Source organism: Passer montanus, unplaced genomic scaffold (assembly GCF_014805655.1).
Source record: "Passer montanus isolate IOZ18808 unplaced genomic scaffold, ASM1480565v1 scaffold45, whole genome shotgun sequence".
Classification (NCBI taxonomy): domain Eukaryota; kingdom Metazoa; phylum Chordata; class Aves; order Passeriformes; family Passeridae; genus Passer; species Passer montanus.
This window is the reverse complement of record NW_024369373.1, coordinates 3,886,118-3,909,671: the sequence shown is the minus strand read 5'-3', so window position 1 is coordinate 3,909,671 and position 23,554 is coordinate 3,886,118. Positions and strand designations below refer to the sequence as shown.

At 37.3% G+C, this 23,554-nt stretch overlaps 1 protein-coding gene across 1 annotated transcript in view; it reads left to right on the top strand.

Annotated features, from left to right (window-relative positions):
- WWOX (WW domain containing oxidoreductase) overlaps positions 1-23,554 on the top strand; it is a 477,063-nt gene that overhangs the window by 8,369 nt on the left and 445,140 nt on the right. The window contains exon 5 of the mRNA XM_039721060.1: positions 12,915-13,021. Within this exon, the coding sequence (XP_039576994.1) occupies positions 12,915-13,021 (107 nt within the window). The remainder of the gene's footprint in view (positions 1-12,914; positions 13,022-23,554) is intronic.

Below are 23,554 nucleotides of genomic sequence, written 5' to 3'. Positions count from 1 at the left end.
AAAATTGTTTTCGGTGTCTGGCCATTTAATTTTTATAAATGATAACAATTTTTCTGTTTCACTCTTGTCTTTTGTAACTTTTTCCCTACGGACTCTTCTGAGCAACCTGGTCCAGTGGAAGGTGTCCCTCTCCCTGGCAGGGGATTGGAACTGGGTGATTTTTAGGGTCCCTTCCAACCCAGACCTTTCTGTGATTCTATGATTATGTTTTTAGATAAAAAGCTAGCTTGAAATAGTAAAGAAAGGGTTATTATAAAACTTGTGCAAGTTACATTGCAGCATTATCACTGAAGTTTTGAAACCCTCAAAGTCTGATTACAACTAAAAATTGTTAGTACATATTAGCAGGAGATGACACATTTTATTAAAACATATTCTTACAAACCAAGGAAATGCAAAGCAACCTACTTTTTTCCTCTTAATTATTAGAATAGATTTATATACTCTATACTCTTTTATTCTTTCTTCAAAAATTGATTTATGTCACGCTCACATCTGATTTGCATCCCCTTAAAGGCAGTCTGTACTTGAGGATCAGGTGTATGAAATCAGGGGAAAAGTCTTAAAGCTTAACTCTGCTTTGAGCTCAACTCAGAATGGGCCTGTGCAGCTTTTGAAATGTTTGTATATTTAATTAAATGTTGTGGTTAATTGCAGTGAGGGTTTGTATATAGACACAAACATACCGAGCATTGTGAAACTGTGGAAGGTAACATTTGACACTGAGTGTCTTGATAATTTCCTTAGTATAAATCATCATGGTAAAAGGTAGATTATTAGGTTTGCTTCACAAAGGTGGATTATTAGGTTTGGTTCACACGTGGTGGTGCTTTTGTGAGAAGTACAAATTATGTGGCTCTGCAATTTATCTTGTGCCTTTCTCTAATAGAAATAGATGCTGGCTACTTTTCACCACTATGCCCTAAATCTGTGGGCAATGGAGAGATCAGAAAAATATGATTTAAAAGAATATTTTTATTTCTGAAGGAATCAAAAATTGACTGCTCTGTACCTGCAGAGAAGAGAATTTTGTGAATATGGGGAGCTATTGTAGCTCAGAATTTACTGAGGTTACTTGTGGGTGACAGTATTTTTACTGAGGCTTCATCAGCCTTCAAAAAGAAGGTGACATTTACTGAATCCTAATTAGACCAGTGAATGGTCTTGTTTAAGTCAAACTCTGATCATATGGGAGGAATTAAACAGACCCTTCACATATCATTGAGTGCTTGATTTTATTAATGTTAGTCTGTCTTAAATATGTCCATTGTCTTTTGCTGCACTGCCTGGAGTTTGGTATAAGCCCACAGATGTTTGTCAGGAAGGAATTATTCAGCTCTATTTTTGAGCTAGATTGCAAGTTTTCCTTGAAAAATGTGCACATTTTTCTTTGAAAGCACTGTTTATTTTCTAATTTCTCTGTCCTGTTTCCACATGAAATAAAGGTTTTTCAACTGGCAGGGTTTCTACAGAGGAACTGCTCAGGATAGCCTTTGTTTCAGATTCACTTCATGATTTCTTGTATGGTTTTGGAATTTCTTTCACTGAAACACCTGAACTTTGTCAGCCTTGAAAAAGTCAGCTTTCTTTTTGTTGGGAAGAGGAAAACCTCTGCGAGAAAATACATCTGTTTGGTTTTATTTTTTCAGTTCTATTCATATGATGATTTTAAGATTTCTTAGTGTAAACTTCTTTTTTTATATGGCTTATGATGAAAAAAAGCAAGGTCTTTGCTTTCTAGTAATTATTATTTGCATCCTGTTTCTTACAAGAGCAGAACAAGGGATGTGAGCTGGGGCAGCAGACTTGTGACAATGCCTCTTGAATGATCTTTTCCCCAGTGTAGTGAAAAGAGTTTGTCTGAACCAAAATTCATGTTCATAAATGTGTGAAATCCTGTGGATTAATGAAACTTTTGCCTGTTTTAAAGAGCTTCTGTGCATGGTTGTGATGTAGCTCAGTGGTGCACAGGGAAGGGAGTGCTGGGTTTTGCTGAGGGGATGCATCTCATGCTCTCAGTGCAGAGCAGAACTTGTGGTGAAGGAGCTTTTACCCCCTTTGCATGGCTGGAGGTTTCCATGCTGGGAGAGTTGCACCTGTGGGGAACTGGAGTGGTGCTTATTTGTGGAGGTTTGGGCTCAAAGTTTATTGTGAGGCAGACAGAAAGATCAGCGATATCTAACTTTGGATTATTTTTCTTGGCTAGGTCCTAGCTGTCCCTGAGAATGTTTTCACGGGATGCTTTTGTTTGTATTTATTGGGCTTTTAAAAGCATGGAAGAGCTGTTCCTTGATGTGTTTTTTGATTTTTTTTTTGGTGAATTTTAGGCTCCATGTATCATGAATTGTGTTACACTCCATGAGTAGCACTACCATAAAAATGTTGGTGCCTGTGTAGAAGTTTTGTTGTTTGCTTCTTACTTAAACTTACACTTAGCTGTTTTTTTCCCAGGCATTTCCTTTGTGGAAGTCCAAACCTTTGTAGCAGGCATGAATTTTGTTGTACCAGTTTTTTGAGGGCATGGGAATACAGTGCTTTTCCAGGAGAGCCTGGGTCTTGCAGGAAGTGTGTGTTTGGCTGGAGTAGAGTATTGGGGTCACTGATGTAGAAAAGCACAATTTATGGAGGGCAATGTGCCTCTGGGGTGGAACTTTTAACTCCTGTTGTGGGGTGTTTGTAACTGTCAGTCAGGGATTAGTGCTGATGTAGTTTGAACAACAACAACAAAAATCCACTAATAGCTTTTATTTTCAAAATTTGGTTAATAGAAGAGGGTTCTCTTTAACTTACAGAACTGTATTCTTGAATTTTATGGCAGGTAATAGTGAGTGAGTTATCCATGAGTGCCATCACTCTGTTTTAACTGTGGTTTAATATTGTGGAATATTAATATTGCTCTGCTTTACATAAGGCTCCAACTTCTTACTTGTTACATACTGTAAATATTAAGAGGTCCCCTTGGACTTCCTGTAATTTATATTTCTTATTGAGTAAGCTGAAAATGGTGTCAGATGTTCATACTGCTTTTTCATGTCCATTTTGATGAATCTATTTATTACTTGTGTAATGAGTAGTACACATGGTTGGTTAGCCAAGTTATTGAACTTCATCAACCTTGGCTGAAATTCACAGTGCATGTGAAACTTGTTGTAACATGTAAGAAATTACATCTGGGCTAAAAGGTTCAATAATGATTACTGCTTGTAAGGGAATATTTTCACAAAGGATGGGATTGAGCTGTGGGCCTGTGTTGTACTTTCAGGTACTCCTTTTACAGAGGAAAAACATATTTGAAGAACAGGGAGCCTTCCTAGGTGATACTTACTTCTTGTCTCATCTCCAAAAGCTAGAAAGACTTGTCAAATTGAGTGCTTTTCTGTCTTTTGAAATATTTAATTTCACAAAGGTTTTTGTATTATTTTATGCATACTTCATAGTCCAGAGGTGAAAAGACCTTTTGCGTGATTCAGTTTGTCTTGTTGCAACATTGAGATTACTCTTTGCATAATTTTGTGTCTTCATGTTTTGAAAACTCATTGTGCTTCAAGAATTGTATGTATTCAAACATGTATGTATGTTTGAATATATACCTGTATTATTTTGGAATGCATGCCAGATGCTGGAGAGGGAAGAGGTTGCTAAATGCGTTTTATTTTCTAATGACAGGACCTTCTGAAACATTTCTAGATGCTGACCATTCTAGTTATAGTCTGTAGATGTACATTAGTGTGATGTTCTTGTCTTACTGGCAGAAAGTTTTTAGTGACTACATCTGTGCTAAGTAGATGCACAAGAAAGAAGGATTGCAGTATCCTGTGTCCCTTTTATGCTTCTCATGCTTGGTTGTGTCAAGGTGTTTGAAGGTCTTGAACCTCAGGTCTGAAACAGTAAATCCCTACCAAGAAGGAAGTGAAAGGAGACAGGTAAAAACTTGGGAAGACAAAGATCAAAATCCTGACCTGATTGAAAGGAGTTTGATCTTCAGAATTTGTGACGCCAGAATTTTGTCTGAATTGGAGAATAAGAATAGTACAGTGAGAAAGAAACTGATCTTACACTCATCATAAAGTCTACAATACACTGTTTTTAAAAGATAGTGTGTGATTTATGAAAATAAATTTGTCAAATGTCACATTCTTTCAGGAGTTCTCAAGGGAAGGCTGCCAAAAACAAAAGTACCTTTGTCTTCCTTTTTTAAATTAGTTAATGATATTTGCAGTTTTTAGGTCACACATTAAACTCCTATGCCTTTCTCTTGTTTTTATTTTTCTTCTGTGAAGGGGATATTTTTTTCTTCTCCTTCTTCCATTTATTCTGTTGGCTTGTCATTTTAATATGTGAGATCTCTGTAGCTTTATGTTCAGCTACATAACCTCAGTATTTTTGTTCCTGTAACATCCAGCTGGTTTTGATTTCTTGCTGTACTTCTACATTGTGGATTTCAGTACTTCATTCTGTTGCTTCAGAAAACTCCCTGCAGTCTGTCTTCAAATCTGAACAGCTTCATAGTACATTTGTTTCCATAATACGTTTTGTTTCCTCTCTTTCAATTAATGATAGTTACCTTAGTCACTGTTCCTAAGTTCCTATTCATAGTTAATATCTTCTTTGTGTTAAAGATACTGGTGAAGTTAGGTTTTCTTATTATTGTTATACTTTCTTGATAGAAATAATGTGTGAGAAAGGAGTTGTCACAGTTCAGTTCTGGATGTATTTATTGAAATCTTGTTCATGCACCATCACTCAAGGTTCCAAACAACGAATGTTGCTTAGAATTTTTTCATATTTTTCTCATTTTCTGTTATCTTTGCAGAAGCTACATTTGGTGCCTCCTCATTATTTATTCTTTATCCAAGCAGCTTTAACACAATACATTCTCTAATTTGGTTTCCTTTATTTTTAATATGAAAATCAAAATCATAAAACTTCTGAGGTCTTTTCCTCTTGTGATGAGTCAAAATGCTGCCTTTGTGCAAAAAAACTGGTTTCCTTTATTTTTAATATGAAAATCAAAATCATAAAACTTCTGAGGTCTTTTCCTCTTGTGGTGATGAGTCAAAATATTGCCTTTGTGCAAAAAAATTACAGTTTAAAAGTTTGTGAGGAGGGTTGCTAATTATCCTGTATCACAACCAAATTGAAAGAGACACTATCACATTGTGTATTCAGAGATGCAGGAACTTCAGAGATTCTGGTCATGTTCCTCTCCTGCCCCTGGCGAGCATGAGCAGCATGTCTTGCTTCTGTACATTGTAGACATTGATTGTGCTACTTAAGATTTTGAGAAATGTGTTATTAGCCTTATTTTACTTATGGAGCAGTGTATGGATGCAGGAAATTACCTACATTTACAGATTATGTCCATATTTCAGTTTAAAGTGGGAGTTGGGTTGTTCTGTCACAAGATAAAATATATATTTCTCTGCATGCTATTCTGATTCTTCAGCAGAGAGTAATTAAGATATATTAAGAGTGGAAAATACAGCAACTAAAAATGAAAAGGCTTTCTTAAAAAAGCTATTTGTTTGGGTCTGTGTCCAGCTGTGAGCAGATGCTGAGGGGTGTAAACTTACTCTTGCTTAAAGATTTTTAATTCTGAAGTTGGATTATTTGTGCCTTGCTAAGCAAAGAGGGGTACATAAAAACCATGCATGACCTATTTGGCAGCACACTTTTGGCATTGTGAGTGAATGAAGATGGTGATCTGTGAGAAGGTGTCTCACTGTGTGTTTCTGAATGGAGTCTGTGGTTCAGGGAATAGAGCCTGAGATTTCTTGGTTCTGCTCTTTGCATCTGGCACTTTAAACACTCAGCTCTGGCAAAACAAAATTGTGTACCTGGAATGTGAGGCAGAGAGAGCCTTCATGGTGGAATGGAGGAAAAAACTTGGTCAGGAGTGTGTGAGTTATTGGTCCTTTGCTGCAGAGAAGGATTGTCACTGAGCTCCTGGGTGGGCTGCTGGTGTTCCAGCTGTTAGCAGATAGACTTTAAATGTCTCCTGAAAAGACACAAATTAATTTGGGTGTGGGGAGATCCATGGCATGTTTTCATGCACTTCTTGAAGGTGTGGCAAAGAGGTCTTCAATTGTGTTTGTTTTGTTTTGTTTTGCCCCCGGCCTTGCATTGTAATTGACTTCTAATTCTCGCTTGTTATCCATTCTCCTTGCTTTTATGTACAGGCACTTTTTGTTAATACTGTTCTTATTCTCCATCTTTTGTTTCAGAACTCCATCTCCTGCCTTACTTTGTGTGTTGGAACCACATGATGGATCATTTGAGTTACATAACAGCTTCCCACCTCCCTCTTCCCTTCGTAGTTTAAAGCTCACCCAAAGGTTTGCCAGGTTTGAACTAGAGACCAATGAACTGCATCTTTCCTGTACTCAGGTCTTTCTGCAGGATCATCAAATGACTCTTTTATTAAACTCTTCCTTCGCTGCTAAACCAAACAAAATTGTTTTGTATGGCCCAAAGACAGAGGTGGGTGGAGACTGCCAGAAATCAGGTAGTGTTGTTTTAATTTTCAGTCTGTTCCTTTCCCCCGAGACAAAATGTGAGCTCCTTAGAACAGGACCTGGCTCTGTATGTTTGATTCCCACAGATATCTCTTTTTTGTAAGCTGAACTGTGAGCTTTTTAGGACAGAACCTTGTTTTATTATTTATCTGTAAAATGTCTAGTGTGTATTTCAAAATCTTTCACTGTTTGTGTAACTGATATAAATAAATATCAAGTTTGTTTTAAGAAAAAAATTGGTCCAGTTTATGTTATAGCACTTTCTCTGTATCTTTACATAACACTGAGCATTTCTCATGAAATTACTTTGAGATTAAAGCTGGGAGGATCTAGCACTTTAGCTGACAGCACAGTATGTCTTTTAATTATTCTGCCTTGGATGAAGTATTCCTCCTTATTGAATTTACTTCTTTTATTAACATTGCACCGTTGTACTTGCCAAAAGGAGACTCAAAACATGCAACTAATTTTTTTTATTATGTTTAATTAGGGCTCAGCTCAGCAGTACAGAAACCTATGATAGTGTTGGCTTAACAGAGGAACAGAAGTGTACTTGAAAAGAAACTAGACAATGTCTGGCTTTTTTTCTCCATTTTTGCTTTGGTGGGAAAAACTGTTGTGTTGTCAAAAGCTGCTGCTGATGCAAAGAGCAGCTTTAGAGAAGTTTGTCAACCTTATTTCTCTGAACTTGGAACTTTTTAAAAAAAAAATCTGATTAACAGCAGCATGCACAGAAATGTTATTTATTTCCTTAATAATGTATTGAAGTACTGGTATTTATAAATAGACTGGCTTTATTTAAGCAAATAAACAAAGGAACTGGTCATATATCCCACAGCTGGTAAACCTTCAGGAGTAATTACTGCTGAGACGTGGAGTGCCCCAAATGTCACAGCAAATTTGACTGCTCAGACCTGATCCAGGTTCCATCAAGATGCTGGTTTGATGTTGACTTAGATTATGGGCAGATCTGTTATTTTCTGCTACTCCAGATTTCAGTTAAATGTTTAATTTGGAAGTGTTTGTTTTGCAGTAAAAATAGAAGTAGTGTGTTAACATAACTACAGTCTAACAAAATATTTTTTTATCCTTTATGAATATAAGCATTTATAATTCTGAATAATTCAGAGTTTTTACTAAAATAAAGAATGAGTCACTAAAATAAGTTTTGCTTATTTTGAGACAAAGTGCTATTTCAGGTTTCTTTTAGAATGTGTGTAACTCTATTTGACTTGACTTGGTAACAATACATTTAAATACACTTTCAGGTGGAAAGGTTGTTTCTGTTTAGAAAATGTGAAATTTTGTGTTGAGTTACTTCATATTCAGAGGCCTTTCTGCCTTCATGATATTTTTACCTGTTACAATGGGAAAAAAATGTATGCAAACAGTAAAATAAATTCTTTTAAATAAATTCTCCATAAACATGAAATAAAAAATAAAGCCAAATGTTAAATTTGGATTTTTTTTAAATACAGTAATTGATTTGTGTTAGGAAAACTGACTGCCTTGCTTGCAAGAAGACCCACTGTCATTTTTAAAGACAAATCAAAACATGAATTTATTCTATGCTTGAAGAAACACTGAGAATAAAAAGCTCAAACAGAATAATCCCTGGTTCAAGATGTGATGGCCACTGGACTTACACAGTACACTGTAAAAATTTGTTTGGATTTTGGTAGGAGCATGATCCTGTAATAGATAAAGAAATGCAAAATGAAGATGAGACATGAAGGCTGAGAGGGTTTTTTTTACCCCCTTTTAAAGGAATGTATTTTATCTAAACAGAGCTTTGGTTGAAATGGAAGATGCAAATCTGAACTCCTTTTGGCTGTGATTTTTGGTGACTGATGTGCATCTAAAGCAAGGAGTAGGTGTGAAAGATGGAACTGGGATTTACTGTTAAAAATAACTTGGCCTTACCCAGGGTAGTGTATTGCAAAAAAGTGTAAGGAGTGCATAGTTTTGGGTTGGTTAGATGGAAAACAGAACCAATGCATTACTCATCCTGTTTCGTTTGTGTTGGCTTTTTCTGTGCTTCATGACTCCAAGAAAAACACGTTTGTCCAATTTACACACAAAGGGAGAGGCAGGATGTATCTTTCATATAAAATCACACTTTGCTATGAGAAATATCAGTATGTGTCATTGCCATGTGTCTGTAAACACATGGAAACAAAGGCAGCATTAGTATTCCGTGGGAATTGCTTGTTTTAAATTGAGTCTCTTAAAATATCTTAGTGCTTTAGTTGCTTGAAAACTTGCATTTGGAGCAAGTTGAATAATGTGACTCTTAAGATTTTATCCTAAGTATCCGTACTGAAGCAGAGGGGATGAGGCCAAGCAGTCCTGATGTGGAATGTGTGGTGCTTTTTTGGCTGTGAAAGGTGTGAGTTTGTCAGTGATGTGATGTTCTGCATTTGCCTGTGTGAGCTCTGTTGGATGTTGCACTCTGGACCCACCAGCACAGGCAGCAGCAATCCTGGCTGCAGAATATTCTTCTCTAAGTCACACCTCAGTGTTGCTGTATTTCAGCCTGAAAAGAATTCTTTATCACTTTATCTGTAGCCCATTTGAATCATCTTTACTCCTTTTCTGAGGAAGGGTTGAATAAGATGAACTGATCCACTCTCACTGATGTTAAGGTCTTCCAGATTTGAAGAAATAGAAGTGATTTCTAGGACACAAGTATCTTTTTTGTTTATGTGTAGCTCTCTTGAGTCCCCAAAATCAGAAAACATTTTGTTTGCTGAGGTGCAGCAGTTGGGAGGAGAGTCTGTTTTGAGTTTTAAGGACTGTTTGTTGCAAGGAAACCCTGTAGGCTTTTACATTGAGAACTGAGCTGTGCAAAGAAGGATGACATGATTGTGTTTCACATGTGTTGTAAAGGACAGCTCCAAGGTGTCCTGGAGTATTTGGACAAAGGTAGAAAAGCTGAAGAAAACTTGCTATTGTCTAAAATGTTTTTGCGTTTTTCTTGTGTACTCAAACCTCCTTATATTTGAAATAAAGGAATGTTTTAAAATATATGAAGGCCTGGTGCAAATTCTTTACAAAATGCCTCCAGGTGATTGATGGACTGTGTGCTCTCTGTTTAAACAAGAAATCACCGAAATACTTTTCCACTCAGTGAATCCTTTTCTCTGTCTTATAGAGGAGGCTGCACCATTGGAGAGAGCCCTGTTCTCATCTGGTGTGTGTTGACACAGTGTAGCTGGCATTAATTGAGCGATGCTAACTGCTTCTTAATTGACACCATTAGCTGAAAATCTGCACCAAAATTCAGGCAGTAGTTGACTGCAGATAGCCAGGAATATGAGAGTATTGAACAATCATGGTAGAAGATGAAGAATGAAATTGAGTGCTAATTTCTGAGTCTTTATGAACAAATGCTGTAAGAAAGGGCTGAAGGGTTTTAAGTGTCTCTAGCAAATCCCATGTGCTTGTAGCTCTCTTGTTAGTTCTGCTCCCAGTCCTTTGGGTTAGCTGGTGATGTAGAACTGTGCCATAAAATTTATCCCCATGTATGTCTTATTCTTAAAGAGGATTTTCACTTCTGAGTGTCGGATTAGAGCTCGTTCAGCCACAGCACCAGCAGCAAGAGTAGTTGATCTCAGCACAAACTTGAGATTTCCAGGGCAATTGCTTGAAATTAGTTTTATAAAACATTTGCTCCAAATAGTTTATCTCCATACAATGCAGTGATTACTTTTCACTTTTTCAAAGTGGGTGTTAGTTAAGTATGTTATTCTCCTGTCACATCTGGGGGAAGAGCCTCTTTTATTCCTTGTAATTAGTTGACCTTGATGCCCAAGTCTGTAATTCTGTGCTGTTTTTCTAGTGTAGTTTTCCCTACTTTTAAAACCCCCATGTATAGAACTTGTTGGCAGTGGGCTGTGCTGTCTCTTTTACCTCGGTTAAAGAGCTCTGCAATAGCCTAGTGCTGTGGTACAGGGAAGATTCACCTCTGGAGAATATCACTTACTTCTTGGAAAAGAAACCAATGTCATTGCTGTTAGTGTCCCCTCACTGTGAAAGGACTGTGTCCCTAAGTGGTGGCAGTCTCAGATTAAGTGAAGTATTAAGTCCACAGAGTTACTTTTGTAATTAAGGTTTTTTATAATTAAGAATTAAGGTTGCTCTGTTCCTTAATTGTGCATGCCCCTTACATAGTTCTTTAGGCTTCTCTTTCTATGTAACCCTGCTGTGATATTTTTCAAGGTTTTGCTCTTCGGGTGTTTATGATCTTTGTGGTTTAACTTTGGTGTATGAAACCACATTCAGTGTGGATTGTGATTCAATAGTAGTTTTTATAGAGAGGTAAGATTTTTATTTATAGAGTTTAAATAGTTTTGTACTTCTTGTACGTGTGTTAGGCTGAGGTTTTAAAATTTACTGTAGAAACATTAATTGTTGCAGAAGAACCAGAGAGCTAAAGCTGTAGAAAGACTTGGATACTGAGGTGCTTCAAGCTCCTCCTTCAGGTGTTCCAGTTAGAGGCTGCATGTGTATCTCAATGTCCTAAATAAAGTGCAGGAGTGTTTGTGAATTAGTTTAAAATATGTCTGATGGGGAGACGTGTCAGCACTTCACCTGTGGCAATATTCAAATGGAGATTTTTTAGCACATGATTTCATGTGAAGATCAGAACATGGGTGAAGAATCACTCTTTGAAGCTCAGAGAAGAGCAAGGACATCCTAAAGAGAAGTGCTTAACACTGCTCTCCACGTTTGCAGGGAAGAGTCGAGATGGCACAAAATGAACTAAACTCACAGCATGTAACTTACTTAGTTTATAATGAGTATGCAGTTATTAACTACAGGGGAGAATGGCATGGAATTTATTATTTTGCACAGTTGATTATTTTGCACAGTGTGACATGGGGTAGAGTTAGCAAAACATCATCATGCTTTGCTAATTAATCTGGCCACCAGCTCTCAATTTTTGTTTAACAATAACAAAACTATTCCCAGGCATTCCAACTAGTTTTTAATAATATGGTCAGCTAGTCAAAGTAAGTATTCTTGTGCAAAACAAGAAGCATAACAGCTAGCTAATGGTACATCTTACATTAGTTACATGAAAAATTCTAGTTAAATACGCTTAAAGTGGAATTAGGAACAAGGGAAATCTTTGCATATGCTGTAGCTGAATTCATGTGCATGCAATGAATTATCCAGGTAATTAAAGTTGTTTGGTGCAGTGAATGGCTTTAAAGGAGATACAGGAAAATTGCTTGGACTTAAATACCGTAAGTATGTAATTGCAGAAAATGGTATAAATTTGTCTTGGTGTCTGTTGTTTCTATAATGTAAGTCATGTTTTGTGCTGTAACTGGATTTTGTTGCTCCAGGGTGTTTTGGAAGTGAGACAGCCCATCTTCATGGGCTTTTTAGTAAACAGTTTTTAACAGGAAATCATGAACATGCATTAAATGTCATAAAGCTAAAAGAAATGCCTCTTGTCTTTGAATTCTCTGCATACTCAGATTGTTGGGCATTTCAGTTTCTTCCTTTCATAGTTTAGGCTTTTCTAATTGAACTCATTAAGCTGTGCTATGCTCTTTCAGCTAGAAGGCAGTTCCTGTCATTGGCACAGCTCTCCATGGAGATGGACACCCAGTGATACCATTAACTGCATCACAAATATGTAGTAGCTCACTCCTGGTAGAAACCCAGGCTCTGGCTCAGTTCTCTGCACTTCACGGGCATTCTGCTCTCCCCAAAAGCCCTCACCTCCTGTTGTAAATTCTCACAGATTTTTTTCCCATTTAATGAAGTTTACTTTGGACCAACTTCTATGCAGCTTTTCATTAGTGAATTGAACAGTGAAACAACGTTTTGTTCCCCCTGCCACAGGTGGTCCTCAGATTGATGACTCGGAGGCCAACTGTGCATCCAAAGAGCCCTGGGCCCAGTGTTGGATGATCTGTCACTTCCAGATGAAGTTGCCAGGCACAGTGGCTGTGCAGTCTCTCTGTGTGGCACATTGTGCACAGTCAAACAAGGAAGGAGCACATCCAGTCCTGCCCTTCCAAAAGCTGAGGACACCAGTAGGCTGAGAAGTTGAGTCTGTTTTTTGAAGATGCCAAACCTGTTTTGCACAAAATACATACAATTATTGTCCAAAAGACCTGATCAAATTGAGGTGTCTGTGTTTCTTCATGTGTGCTCTTAAAGCTGAGTCCAGGTGACTCAGGTCACCAGACTGCAGGTAGCTAACTACACTTAAACACGTGGCTCATGTTTTCAGGCAATTTTATGAGTCCAGGTGACTCAGGTCACCAGACTGCAGGTAGCTAACTACACTTAAAACACGTGGCTTGTGTTTTCAGGCAATTTTTTAGCTCTGTGCTGCTCCTGGGATGTGTTTGTGACTAGGATCGTGTTTTATCCTAGGTTTTGAGACTGCCAAGTCCCTGGCCCTGCACGGGGCGTGTGTCATCCTGGCGTGCAGGAGCCCGGCGCGAGGCGAGGCGGCCGTGCAGCGCATCCTGGGGGAGTGGGTGAGTGCACAGCCCCGGGTGTGACATCTCTGGGCACTGCCAGCGTCACACCCAGCCCTGCCCTGCTGCAGTCTGAGCAAAAAGTCATTTGTCTGATTGGGTAACAGCCTGCTCAGCTGCTGGTGCATGGCTGATAGAGGAGGATTTCATTCCTTGGGGGTGTGTTGGACTGCAAGGCTTGATGTGCTGTTATCCATGGTGTTTGTGCATGCTTTGAAAGGGAAAAAAAAAATGTTTGGAGGAACCACTGAGGCTTGGTTCATAGAAAAGGACATTCCAGAAGTAAAGTGAATAACTACCCAAAGGAGGATGGACACAGTCTTTTTTTTTTTTCCCCATTATTTTTCTATAGTGAGAGGTTTCAGAGGGTCATTTTTGTACTTTTCAAACACAAGACTATTTCTCCTTCCCCGAGTTCATCAGGCACTGCAGCCCTGCTGCCTGGCTGTCACAGTGGTTTTTTCGTTCTAGCTTCATCCCACTTTCTTTCATTTTTCTCCCATTTTTCTCACACAAACACCAGCTTTTCAGTCTCATCTATTGCCTTGTTGCTCTTTGATTCCTTTCCCTGATCCCCATTAAAAAAAAAAATATATATCTTCAAGGCCTTTATTAAAATATATTCAGCTGTCCTAATTTATTCCTCCCACAATCATTTATTTGCTAGCAAGGATTGCAGGCTACTTTTGTTTGAGGTTGCTGGGACTGCTAACTTCCATGAGAGAATGTGGTGACATCTCTACACTTAAATGAATAAAAGACCAATGGATCAGATTCTTGGATTTTTATTTCTTTCCAGCTAAAATTAGTGATGAGTGTTTTGCTTTTATTTCCTGAGCTCTCAAAGTAATTCGGCTCCTCCCAGATGACATGGGAGAGCACTTAGTAGTATTAATATTTACACATAAGTAGTCTAAAGATAATGATAATATTTATTAATGCAAAACAAATGGTGCTTATCTACATGTATTTTCAGGTAAGTGATGCTTTCAATATTGCTAGTTCTTGTAACCACAAGTTTCATGAAGAATCTGTCTTTGGATTTAGGCCTTTTTCTCTTGCCCAGATCATATGAATGATTTACAGTAAAGAGTTGGTGGGGAAAAATGTCTTCCTTGCTGCTTTCTTCCCATTACAGCTCTTTTTAAAAATTTATTTTTATTTTTTTTAATTTCAATAGCTTAGAATTCCAAGAGAGTTCCAACAGAGGCTAGCATAGTGTCTGTTATCTTTCAATAGAACTGGATTTGGTGATACTCTGTTTGAATTTGATAGTCCCAGTCCAGCTAAATGTGGCTGTTTATATGGGTGTTATCTAACTAACATTAGGCAGTGGTGAATATCTTTTATTTGAAAAATCCCATTACCCTCTTAATCCTAACCATACCTCTTACCACTTGGAAGACAATGGGAGTTCAGAATACTTGTCTTAAATACCTGTATTATCTCACCCAAAGTTAATGAGTTGTTAATTGAATGAAGAGCATTGAAGGTCAAATTACTTCAGAAACACTACATTTATTTACTAACAGTTTTCAAATTCTAATTGTTCAGAAAAAGAGGCTCATCTGTAAAATGGTAGCTGGAAAACCTTCAATGCATCTTTGTAATGGCTTTGTTGTTGTTTATTGAGAGGGACTAATTAACTTTGATTATTGCACTAATATTATGGCACTTTGACAGTCCCTCAGATTTATGACTCTGGGAAAATAAACAAATGAAATGCAGGTGCTGGAGCAGAAAGAATAAGTTATTACTGAACTTTAATTACTTGGAGTGTGTAACCAGGAGAGAATTAGTTGATGAATTACAAGATGCTTAAAATTTACATCAAATTGTAAGCAGTCTTGAGGAAAACAAACACAAAAACCAGCCCCAAAATCGGTTACTGAAAACAAAGAGACAAAGATTAATTTGACTGATTTGCTTCTAATATTAAAATATGGATGTAAAATATTAATTTTTAGCTGATAGGTGTAACTACACGAAGTTGTTAATGGAAAATCCTTTCCTAAAAATGAAAGAGTTTAAAAAAATACCAACAACCTCTGCATCTGATTGAGATGAATTCTCAAAATATGTATCTGCAACTGTTCTGCTAGTAAGAGTTTCAAAGCGTTTTGTCTCCTCTCTTCCTAGGGAAAATTATTGAAAGGAAGTTGATTTACTTTTTAATTTGGAATCAGTTTAAAGAAAAATACAGCTGGTTAGGCTGCCGCCTTACCAAGCCTCTTGTTCATGGTACTCAGGTATTTTCAGTTGCAATAGTGCTACCCACTTGTTTTATGTTTTCTTGTAAATCTTTGGGATTGATTCTCTGAGCTGCACTATTAAATACAATGTTCCTCCAATAATTTGAGGGGTAGAAATCTGACAAATATGTTCCTACTCTACAACTGAACTCCCAAACCTCTTTCCATTTGCATGAAATATTTCCTTATAACAAAAAAACCCCAAACTGTTGCCAAATGGAGTTCTAATGTGTTTACCTGTCCTAAGTGTGGAGTTTTACTATAAATTGTTGTAATATAATTGGTGTTTCTATTAAAAAAATGTATATTACAAAAGCAGTGTGTACCCTGTGCTGCCCTTTCTGTGGGACAGTATCCTTTGGTACTCAAGGTTTACATGTTGGACACAGAATATTTATTTTTCCATTCTTTGTAGATACAAAAGAGTTCCACATACTTTGCAAGAAGAGAAAATAATTAAGAGTGTGTAACAGAACAACTTGTTATTTCAAATTTTGATACAATTATCTAATTGATGGCCTGTATTAACTACAGCCTGAGATATATATGGAAAAAACTGCAATTTTTAAAACCCCAACCACTACCTCTGCCAAACTTGATGGCCTGTATTAACTACAGCCTGAGATATATATGGAAAAAACTGCAAGTTTTAAAACCCCAACCACCACCTCTGCCAAACCACAACAAAAAAAACCAAACCAAAACAAAACAAACAAAAAAAAAAAGCAGCCAAACCCAAATCAAACCGCCAAACCACAACAAAAAAACCCAAAACAAAACAAAACAAAACAAAAAAGCAGCCAAACCCAAATCAAACTTGAGTGTAATGCAGCATTTAAAGATAAATTACAGTGTACATAAAATACCAGTACTGAGGAAAAACCACCCAGCTGGGTCCCTTAGTGAGTCTGTTTGTGACATCCCTGTCTGGAATGCCACAGACTGAGTCTGCAGAAACACAGCTCTGCTCTGGGCCTGTTGTACTTTGAAATCAGTTGTTAGGCAAAAAAAGCAGTTTCAGTTTGCTTGTAGTGAAAGCTGCAAATCAAGTTTATAAAGACAAAATGGGATGGCTAAATGGCTTGGGAAAATCCAATTGTTAAGATGTAGAGAAAAAGGCAGGAATAATGGGAGAAAATAAGATTTTTTTCAGATTAGCTGCCATTATGTTTAAAAAACAAATGAAAACTGATCTTAACTGGCTGTTGTAGACAAATCTAGAGAACTTTGTTTGTAACAATTTATGCCTGCAGAGCTGTTTTATAGGGAGTTTGAGCCATTTGGGTAGGGATTACCCATATAATCTTGCTAATTACTTTGGTTAAGTGACATTTGTTTGCAACCTGCAGTATTCCAGTTATTTTCTTTCTAAACTACAGCAGAATTTTGCTAATATTGCAAATAAAGGCTAATTGCCTTGTGTGAAGCATTGTGACAAATTTTAATGTGATTGGTCTGGCTGGTCTATCAAATATAATTTTTATGGAGGGGTATGGTTGATTATATTGGTGCAATCTAATGTTTATACACATGCATCTATATAGACAGAAAAAGGAAGAGAAAGTATGCACAGGCAGCAGATAAAAAGAGAGATCAGTATAGCTTTACATTTGATATCTGGAAAATGAGTGTTCATGCACGATGACGTTCAATATCAATTTAAAACTGTTTGATAATTTCTTGCTTGGAAAAGAGGAAATTAGAATTCTAGAGTTATGATTCATTTTAATCAGAAAGAAATTGTCAAACATAAATCTCTCCTTGAGTAGTGAAAAGGCCTGAAAGCAGCCAAGAAAAATATCAATACTTTGCAAAGGAGGAATGATTGTTCCAATTCGTAGCTTAATTGACTTTGAGGCTTAATGAAAAACACTACAGTGCTGTTTGTACACACAGTTGCTCTGAAAAACATGGAAATCTATGCTCCAGGAAGAGAGGCTAGGTAATTTATTTTACATTATTATTGATATAATTTTCTAATTGAGTATGAGCAGAATGTTTGGATAAGACTGCGTAGCTCCAGATGTTAGTGGTATTCTCAAGAAAATACTTAAGAATATGAATGAATAAAATATTTCATAAATCACAGCTTTTCTTGCCAAGAAGCTCTCATTTATTTATTCCTGTCAAATAGTCTTTGAAGTACATATTAAAAGATAAATTGTAAGTTTAATATTTCATAAAAAGTATAATGTTTCTTTGGTAATTATTCCTCTGTGTTAAACCTACAGCTATATTAAAGATTAGATTAAACTGTAAAAAGAACATTTGACTTTGCTTTTTAAGTGGAGACTCACAAGGTAGAGATGTGACATGAGAAGAGAGAAAAGCTGTGAAGAAAACCAACCAAACAAATGTGACTCCTTGCTGTATTCCTTTCCCCTGAAGTATTCTTCACCGAAGGAGTGATTTATATTCTTGCTGATTAAGTAACTGAATGAAATTAAAACCTGATAAGTGAGTCTTTGTATTCCAGTTGTGATCCTGTGAGGTGCAGAAAGACAAGAGCAAACTGGGCACATTTACAGACCATGGGCAGCAGTTTTCTTGTGGTCACTGTGTGTGTTTCCCCCTCGAGGAAGGGGCTCTGTTTTCCCATAAAGTGTTTGGTCTCCACTGCTGTCCTTGGTTTAGAATTTTTTGTAAACCTCCTCATGGTTAGTGGCAGGTTTTCATTTATGGGAAAAGCTGGAGGCTGCCTAGGAGATGGTTTTGGAGATGTAGCAAAAACTGACTGAAACCAAAGTCTTTTAATACAGAATCAAAGGGTTCCAAAGTAGTGCTAAATAAAAACTCTTAAAAATAATCATCAAAACAGGAAATATTTCAGAATATCCTGCAAATAAAGCACATGAATTTATGTGAGTGTACTGCTTTCAATATTCTGTTATTATTTTGTAATAAAGATTTGTCTTTTTTCAAAATTGGATGTGCTAAACTATGTATTCCTGGTTCACATACCATCACAGTGTAATATACACTTAGAAAGGCCTACAATATATGGACATATTTCATTTTCCAGTGCTTGAGCAGTGCCCATGCTGAAGAATCATGTTAAAGGGAGATATCCAAACCTTGCTGTGGGGAAAAGGCCTTGCAAGAAGGGGCAGTATCTTGTATTAAATGAACTGGCAATGCAATAAAAAAAAAAATCTGCATCAACTTGTCTCACAGCTGTGGACACTCTAACTAAAGAATTATTGCCTCTGCTGAGTATAAGGCCTTTTTTTAATTCTTCAGGATGTGATCCAGATTTTTCTGAAACTAAGGGATCTTTTAATTAAGTAATTGCAGTGCAATCAGACCGTATGTTACTTGTGGAGAATTTACAGTATAAACATTACCCAGTCCTGTTGCTAGAAACAACTCATTGGGACCAATATGGATGTATGACCAGATTTTGGCCATAATGTTTAAGAATTCAGTAAGTTTCTGTGAGTAATCTGCTCAGTTGAGAAACCTTAAGAGAATGATGTGTGCTGCAAAGCTATTTTCCAAATACAGATGCTTAAAAATCCCCCCAAATGAAGTTAAAAACATGGAACAGTACAATCAACATTTACATGGATGGATTGTTGAGATATTTTTTTTTTTGCACACCATAAACATATGGCATGAATTTGATTTCATTACAGATGCTGAGAAAAGGGAAAGGCAAATATTTATATTACATTCATGTTTTACAGTAAAAACACTGTTCAGTTTGTTTATACAGTTCCACTGTTACAGTTTTTATGGTTAGTAATGAAACTGCTGTAAAACAGAGTCTGAATTATATAGCAGATGTGTTAAGCCCCTAACTTTCAGGGTTGGGCATCCTCCTGAATACTGATAGCAGTTACTTGCAGAGTTGATGTACTGGCTGCAGCTGAGCTGTTTCACACTTACATTTTCATCTGCAGTTAGCTCTGCACTGGTGATGTATGGATACGTACAACTGATAGAGTTTGATTATTTATCAGGATGAGGCAAGCAGCGTGCCCAGCCCGTCCCAGGGAGCGCTGCCTGCTGCTGCTGCAGGGACAGGGTTTGTTCACTGGGGACAAGCTGCCTGTAACAGCTTTCAACCCCAAACCTGAGGTAACCCTTAGACCTTGACCCTTGTCCAAATCCAGGAGTACTGGTTTCTCTGGGTCTGGATTGAAGGCACTTGAGACAGTAGTTCATGTTGGGACTCAGGTGTTTACTATTTTTTATCAGTGAAACAGCCTCACAGCCATGAGTTCTGCAGCTTTTCATTAGAAGGCACAAAATGGCTAACAATCTCTTGTTACAAGGTCTTTTAAGACTAAACTATCCAATTAAGAACTGACACCTAGACTATTTTCCCTTTTAACCCAATAACTGAGCCCACAGAGCCCGCAATGCTGACTTTTCTGCCCAATTACAAAATGCCACCCAAACCCAATAAGAAGAAGAAGGAAGAAGAAGCATAAAGAAGAAACCCAGGACAACACCCTGTGCCCTCCATCTTGCTTCCATCCACAACACACTAAAAACCCCAAACCGAAATTCCTCAGCAAGTCATACACCTACACTACTCTCTATAATCTGTTTAACACTTTTGTGGATTCCGGTCTATCTTGAAGTCTAAGAAACTTTCTCTGTGAGTGGGGGTCAAAGTCAGTGCTGCCCTGGGGGTCAGGGCACCCAGAGCAGACAGAGAAATATTCCTGGTGCTCTGGGTTTCTACACAGGAGCAAATCCTAAATCTGTTTGCACCCCAAACCACCCAGGTGTGTGTGAGTTCATAACTGTACACAGCTGAAAGGAACTGAGCACTCCCAGAGCTGTGAGGTTGCAGGGTTTTTAACATAGTAAGACAATTGGCCATGATTTCCTCCAGTAAAGAAAAAAGTTGGCTTTTGAGTTGACTTAATTACTTCTACTCTCATAATTCTGTTCGTATTCCAATATCTGTTACATGTGTATTAAAAAAAATCTAAAATGTAATTTTGAAAGAAGTCACAGTATTTTACTCCTTAATTTTTTCCTCCAGTCAGCAGAATTTTATACAGAGAAATGTTGAAGTGATCTTTTTGGTAATTTGTTTCTTTAGCACAGCCCTGCTGTTCTTAATCTGGAAATGTGAGTCACAAAATCCCTACCATGCCTAAAGCTTTATAATAATACTACTTAAATGCAGTTTGAGCTTTTTAACAAAAAAAAATTTAAGATCCTCCCCTCAGACAGTAACAGACCTCAGGATAACCCCTTTAAAACCTGCACTTGATGCTTGGTTTTCAGTTAGAAGTCACTAGGAGACACTGTGTGCTCAAATATATCACCAACCTGTCTGGGGATGTCTGTCTTTATAAAAAAGTAGACTTTGTACATTGACTTGCGTATAGCTTATAGAATGCAAAGTTTGGGTTTTCTCTGATAATTTCTATATTTAGTGTAACTTGGGTTTGGTATTTTCATGAACCTTTCCCTCTCAGAATGTGTTTTATAAAACTCCTTAATGTTGCTTTAATGTTGAAAACTTATTTACTGTAGTACAGATTGATGTGTTCTTACATTGAGTGAGTTCTGCTGTCACTGGATTTCTAGCTGTCAGTTCTGGGAGAGGAGGAATTAAAGTGTCTGGTTATATGTATATATATTTTAAACCATCTTCACAATTAACCTGATTGTAACATAAGCTTGTAATATATTCCATTAATGAAGAAGACAAGCTTAGCTTATGGTAAATACAGTACTAAGTGTTTATAGTGCATTTCATATTTTACATGATTCCCTTTATAATTCTGCTTATCTTTTCATTCTAATTCCCTAAAGAATGTATAAAAGAACCCCTAAAGAGAGTAATTACTGCTCTATTCCTTAACCAAGGCTCCTCTTGCAAAAAGAAATCTGAGCAGCTTTTTAAAGAAGGCAGTTTTAAATAAAAATGCAAATAAGCTGCTTTGTAACCACATTAATTACCCACCTAGCCTCTTATTACCGTGTTTGTATTGTTTGCAAACACTATTTACAGTGGTGTGGAAATTACCATTGCTGGGCTGGAGGAGCTGCTGGGGGTGGGTTGTGCTTTGGACCCAATTAGAGCTAGCCCTGTCTGCAGCAGGGCTCGGGGGAGCAGGAATAGCCTTGCACTGTCAGAGCAGCATTAACTGGGCTGCACAGCACTGCCTTGTAATTACAGCCCTGCTCCTCCTCTGCCTCTGCTTCCACTCCCTGCATCTTAAAACTGAGCAGGCAGCGGTGTGGCTTGCTCATGGTTTAATGTGCACCCTGATAATTTTCTTGTGGAAGTTATGGTAAAATCTGGTGGGTGGTTTTTGTCGCCGGATTCGTTCTTTGCTTTAATTTTATAAAAAGTAAACAAACGACTCGTGCTTTTGTGTTCAGGATGTTACACATTTCTACTAATAGCATTTTCACATTAATCCCTCAACTTTATTAGTTTATTTCATCAGCAGAAGTGAACAGGGTGGGCTGTCTGTTGGTATTGCAGGCAGTGTTAGTGGGCAATAATTGCAGCTCTTCCAGCACATTGAAGAAACAGAATGCTTCATAACAAAACACTCTTACTTGTCAAGTGCAGTGCACACTTGTTGCTAACCTGGTGTGTGTTGTGCTCTTGTCTTGGTTTTCTCTGTCCCAATTCTAAAATGGGCCTTTACCCTAAAAATTGCCTAGAAATTAAAACAAAACCAAAGACGTGACTCAGCATTTGTATTTTTAGACTTATAAACGTTTTTCAGATCCCAAAGAATTTGATTTGATGGGTCATAGGGCCTGCAATGTGAAGAATCAGTTCTTTAAGATTTGTTTTCTTAAGCTTGTAACCAGTCTATCCATATGGTGAATGAATCTTCTGAAGTACAGGAATAAATTTTGGTTGAGCTCAGTGTGGGGAGGAAAAAGGTAGAGAGATTATTTTCTTCCTATTTGTGGATCTGCAGTGCTGTGACAGGGTGATAATGTTTAAAGGAATCTTGATGATAAACCCAAAAATCTTAAGGTCTTACTGTAACACTAACTGTAGTAGAGCAGGAAAATAGCAACTCCAGGATGGTGTAGTACAGCTGCAGAATTGTTATGCATTAAAAAGAAGGCAAAAAAAGAATAAAAAGTGGTTGCAGGATCACTTGCAGTTTTAACAGTGACAAGGGACTAATGTGAGGGCATCAAAAGAAGCAGTGACTTGTTTCATGATCCACAATAGCTTATAAAACTGAAGATAATTATCAGGCTTATATGACTACAGAGCAGCATAAGTGGCATAAAACAAGCATAGATGGAGCTCAGCAGGAATGAGGAGATTCTTGAAAACAGACTTACTGAGTAGAGTGCTTAAAAAGTGCTAATAATTTTTGTGATTGTCAATTATATTTGTAAACCCTTTATTACTATAAAGCCAAAGCATCATACTTATTGTTTAGTTTACTGTTCTTTCTAATTTCTTCTCATCTTTAATTCCCTTTTATCTTAATAATCACCTTTGGAGGTGGTGTGCTAAACTTGTTCTTTCTTGTATTTCATTGGGGGTCACTGAGAGAGAGTATTAACTTCAACAAGAAACTTTGCTTATAATAAAAACATGGGATTAATGCAGCAAAAATGAGTATTTGGGGTAGTATTTATTACTTTGTTTTTACTAGAGCCAGGCAAAATAGGCTTTGAACCAGCTTTGCAGTCAGTGGGCAGAACTAAAGGGACTTTGGGCTCTTAGACATCAGAGAACCCCTGAGAGTAGGTGGGAAAGAAAGTACAAAACCCAGTTCAGGGAAAATTTCAGTCTGCGCTTGTATTTTGCTTTGGGTGTTCTCAGGAATTGTTACTCTGCTGTTTAGAAGGACCTGCACACTGCCTGCAGCTGCAAAACAGGACATCAGGAGAGCTGGAGTGGTGGTGACCCTCTGTGACATTTGTCCCTTGTGTGGTCAGGGGGCTTGAATGTTTTCCTCAGTTATACCAGCTTATAAATTTTAGGAACTGTGCATTAATATAGTCATGTTTAACATGTTATGGCTACAAACAAAGACATGAGTGTATGTACTCATTTCTAATTAATTTGTGTAATTATGTTTTATAATCTAGGTGTTTGCAAAGCAGAACATAGTACACCCCATTTACTGTCTGCTGTAGCTAATAAAAAATAATAGACTGAAATAAATCTTGAAACTAACTTTAATTGTAAGTATAGATTAGTTGTAAATTGTATCTTTGTTATGTTTATTTTTAATTCTGCAGTGTTGCAGGTTTGTAGAGCATCCCAATTAGTGTAGTTATTCACAGTAATGATGAGTTAATTGCTGTAAATGCTGGATGT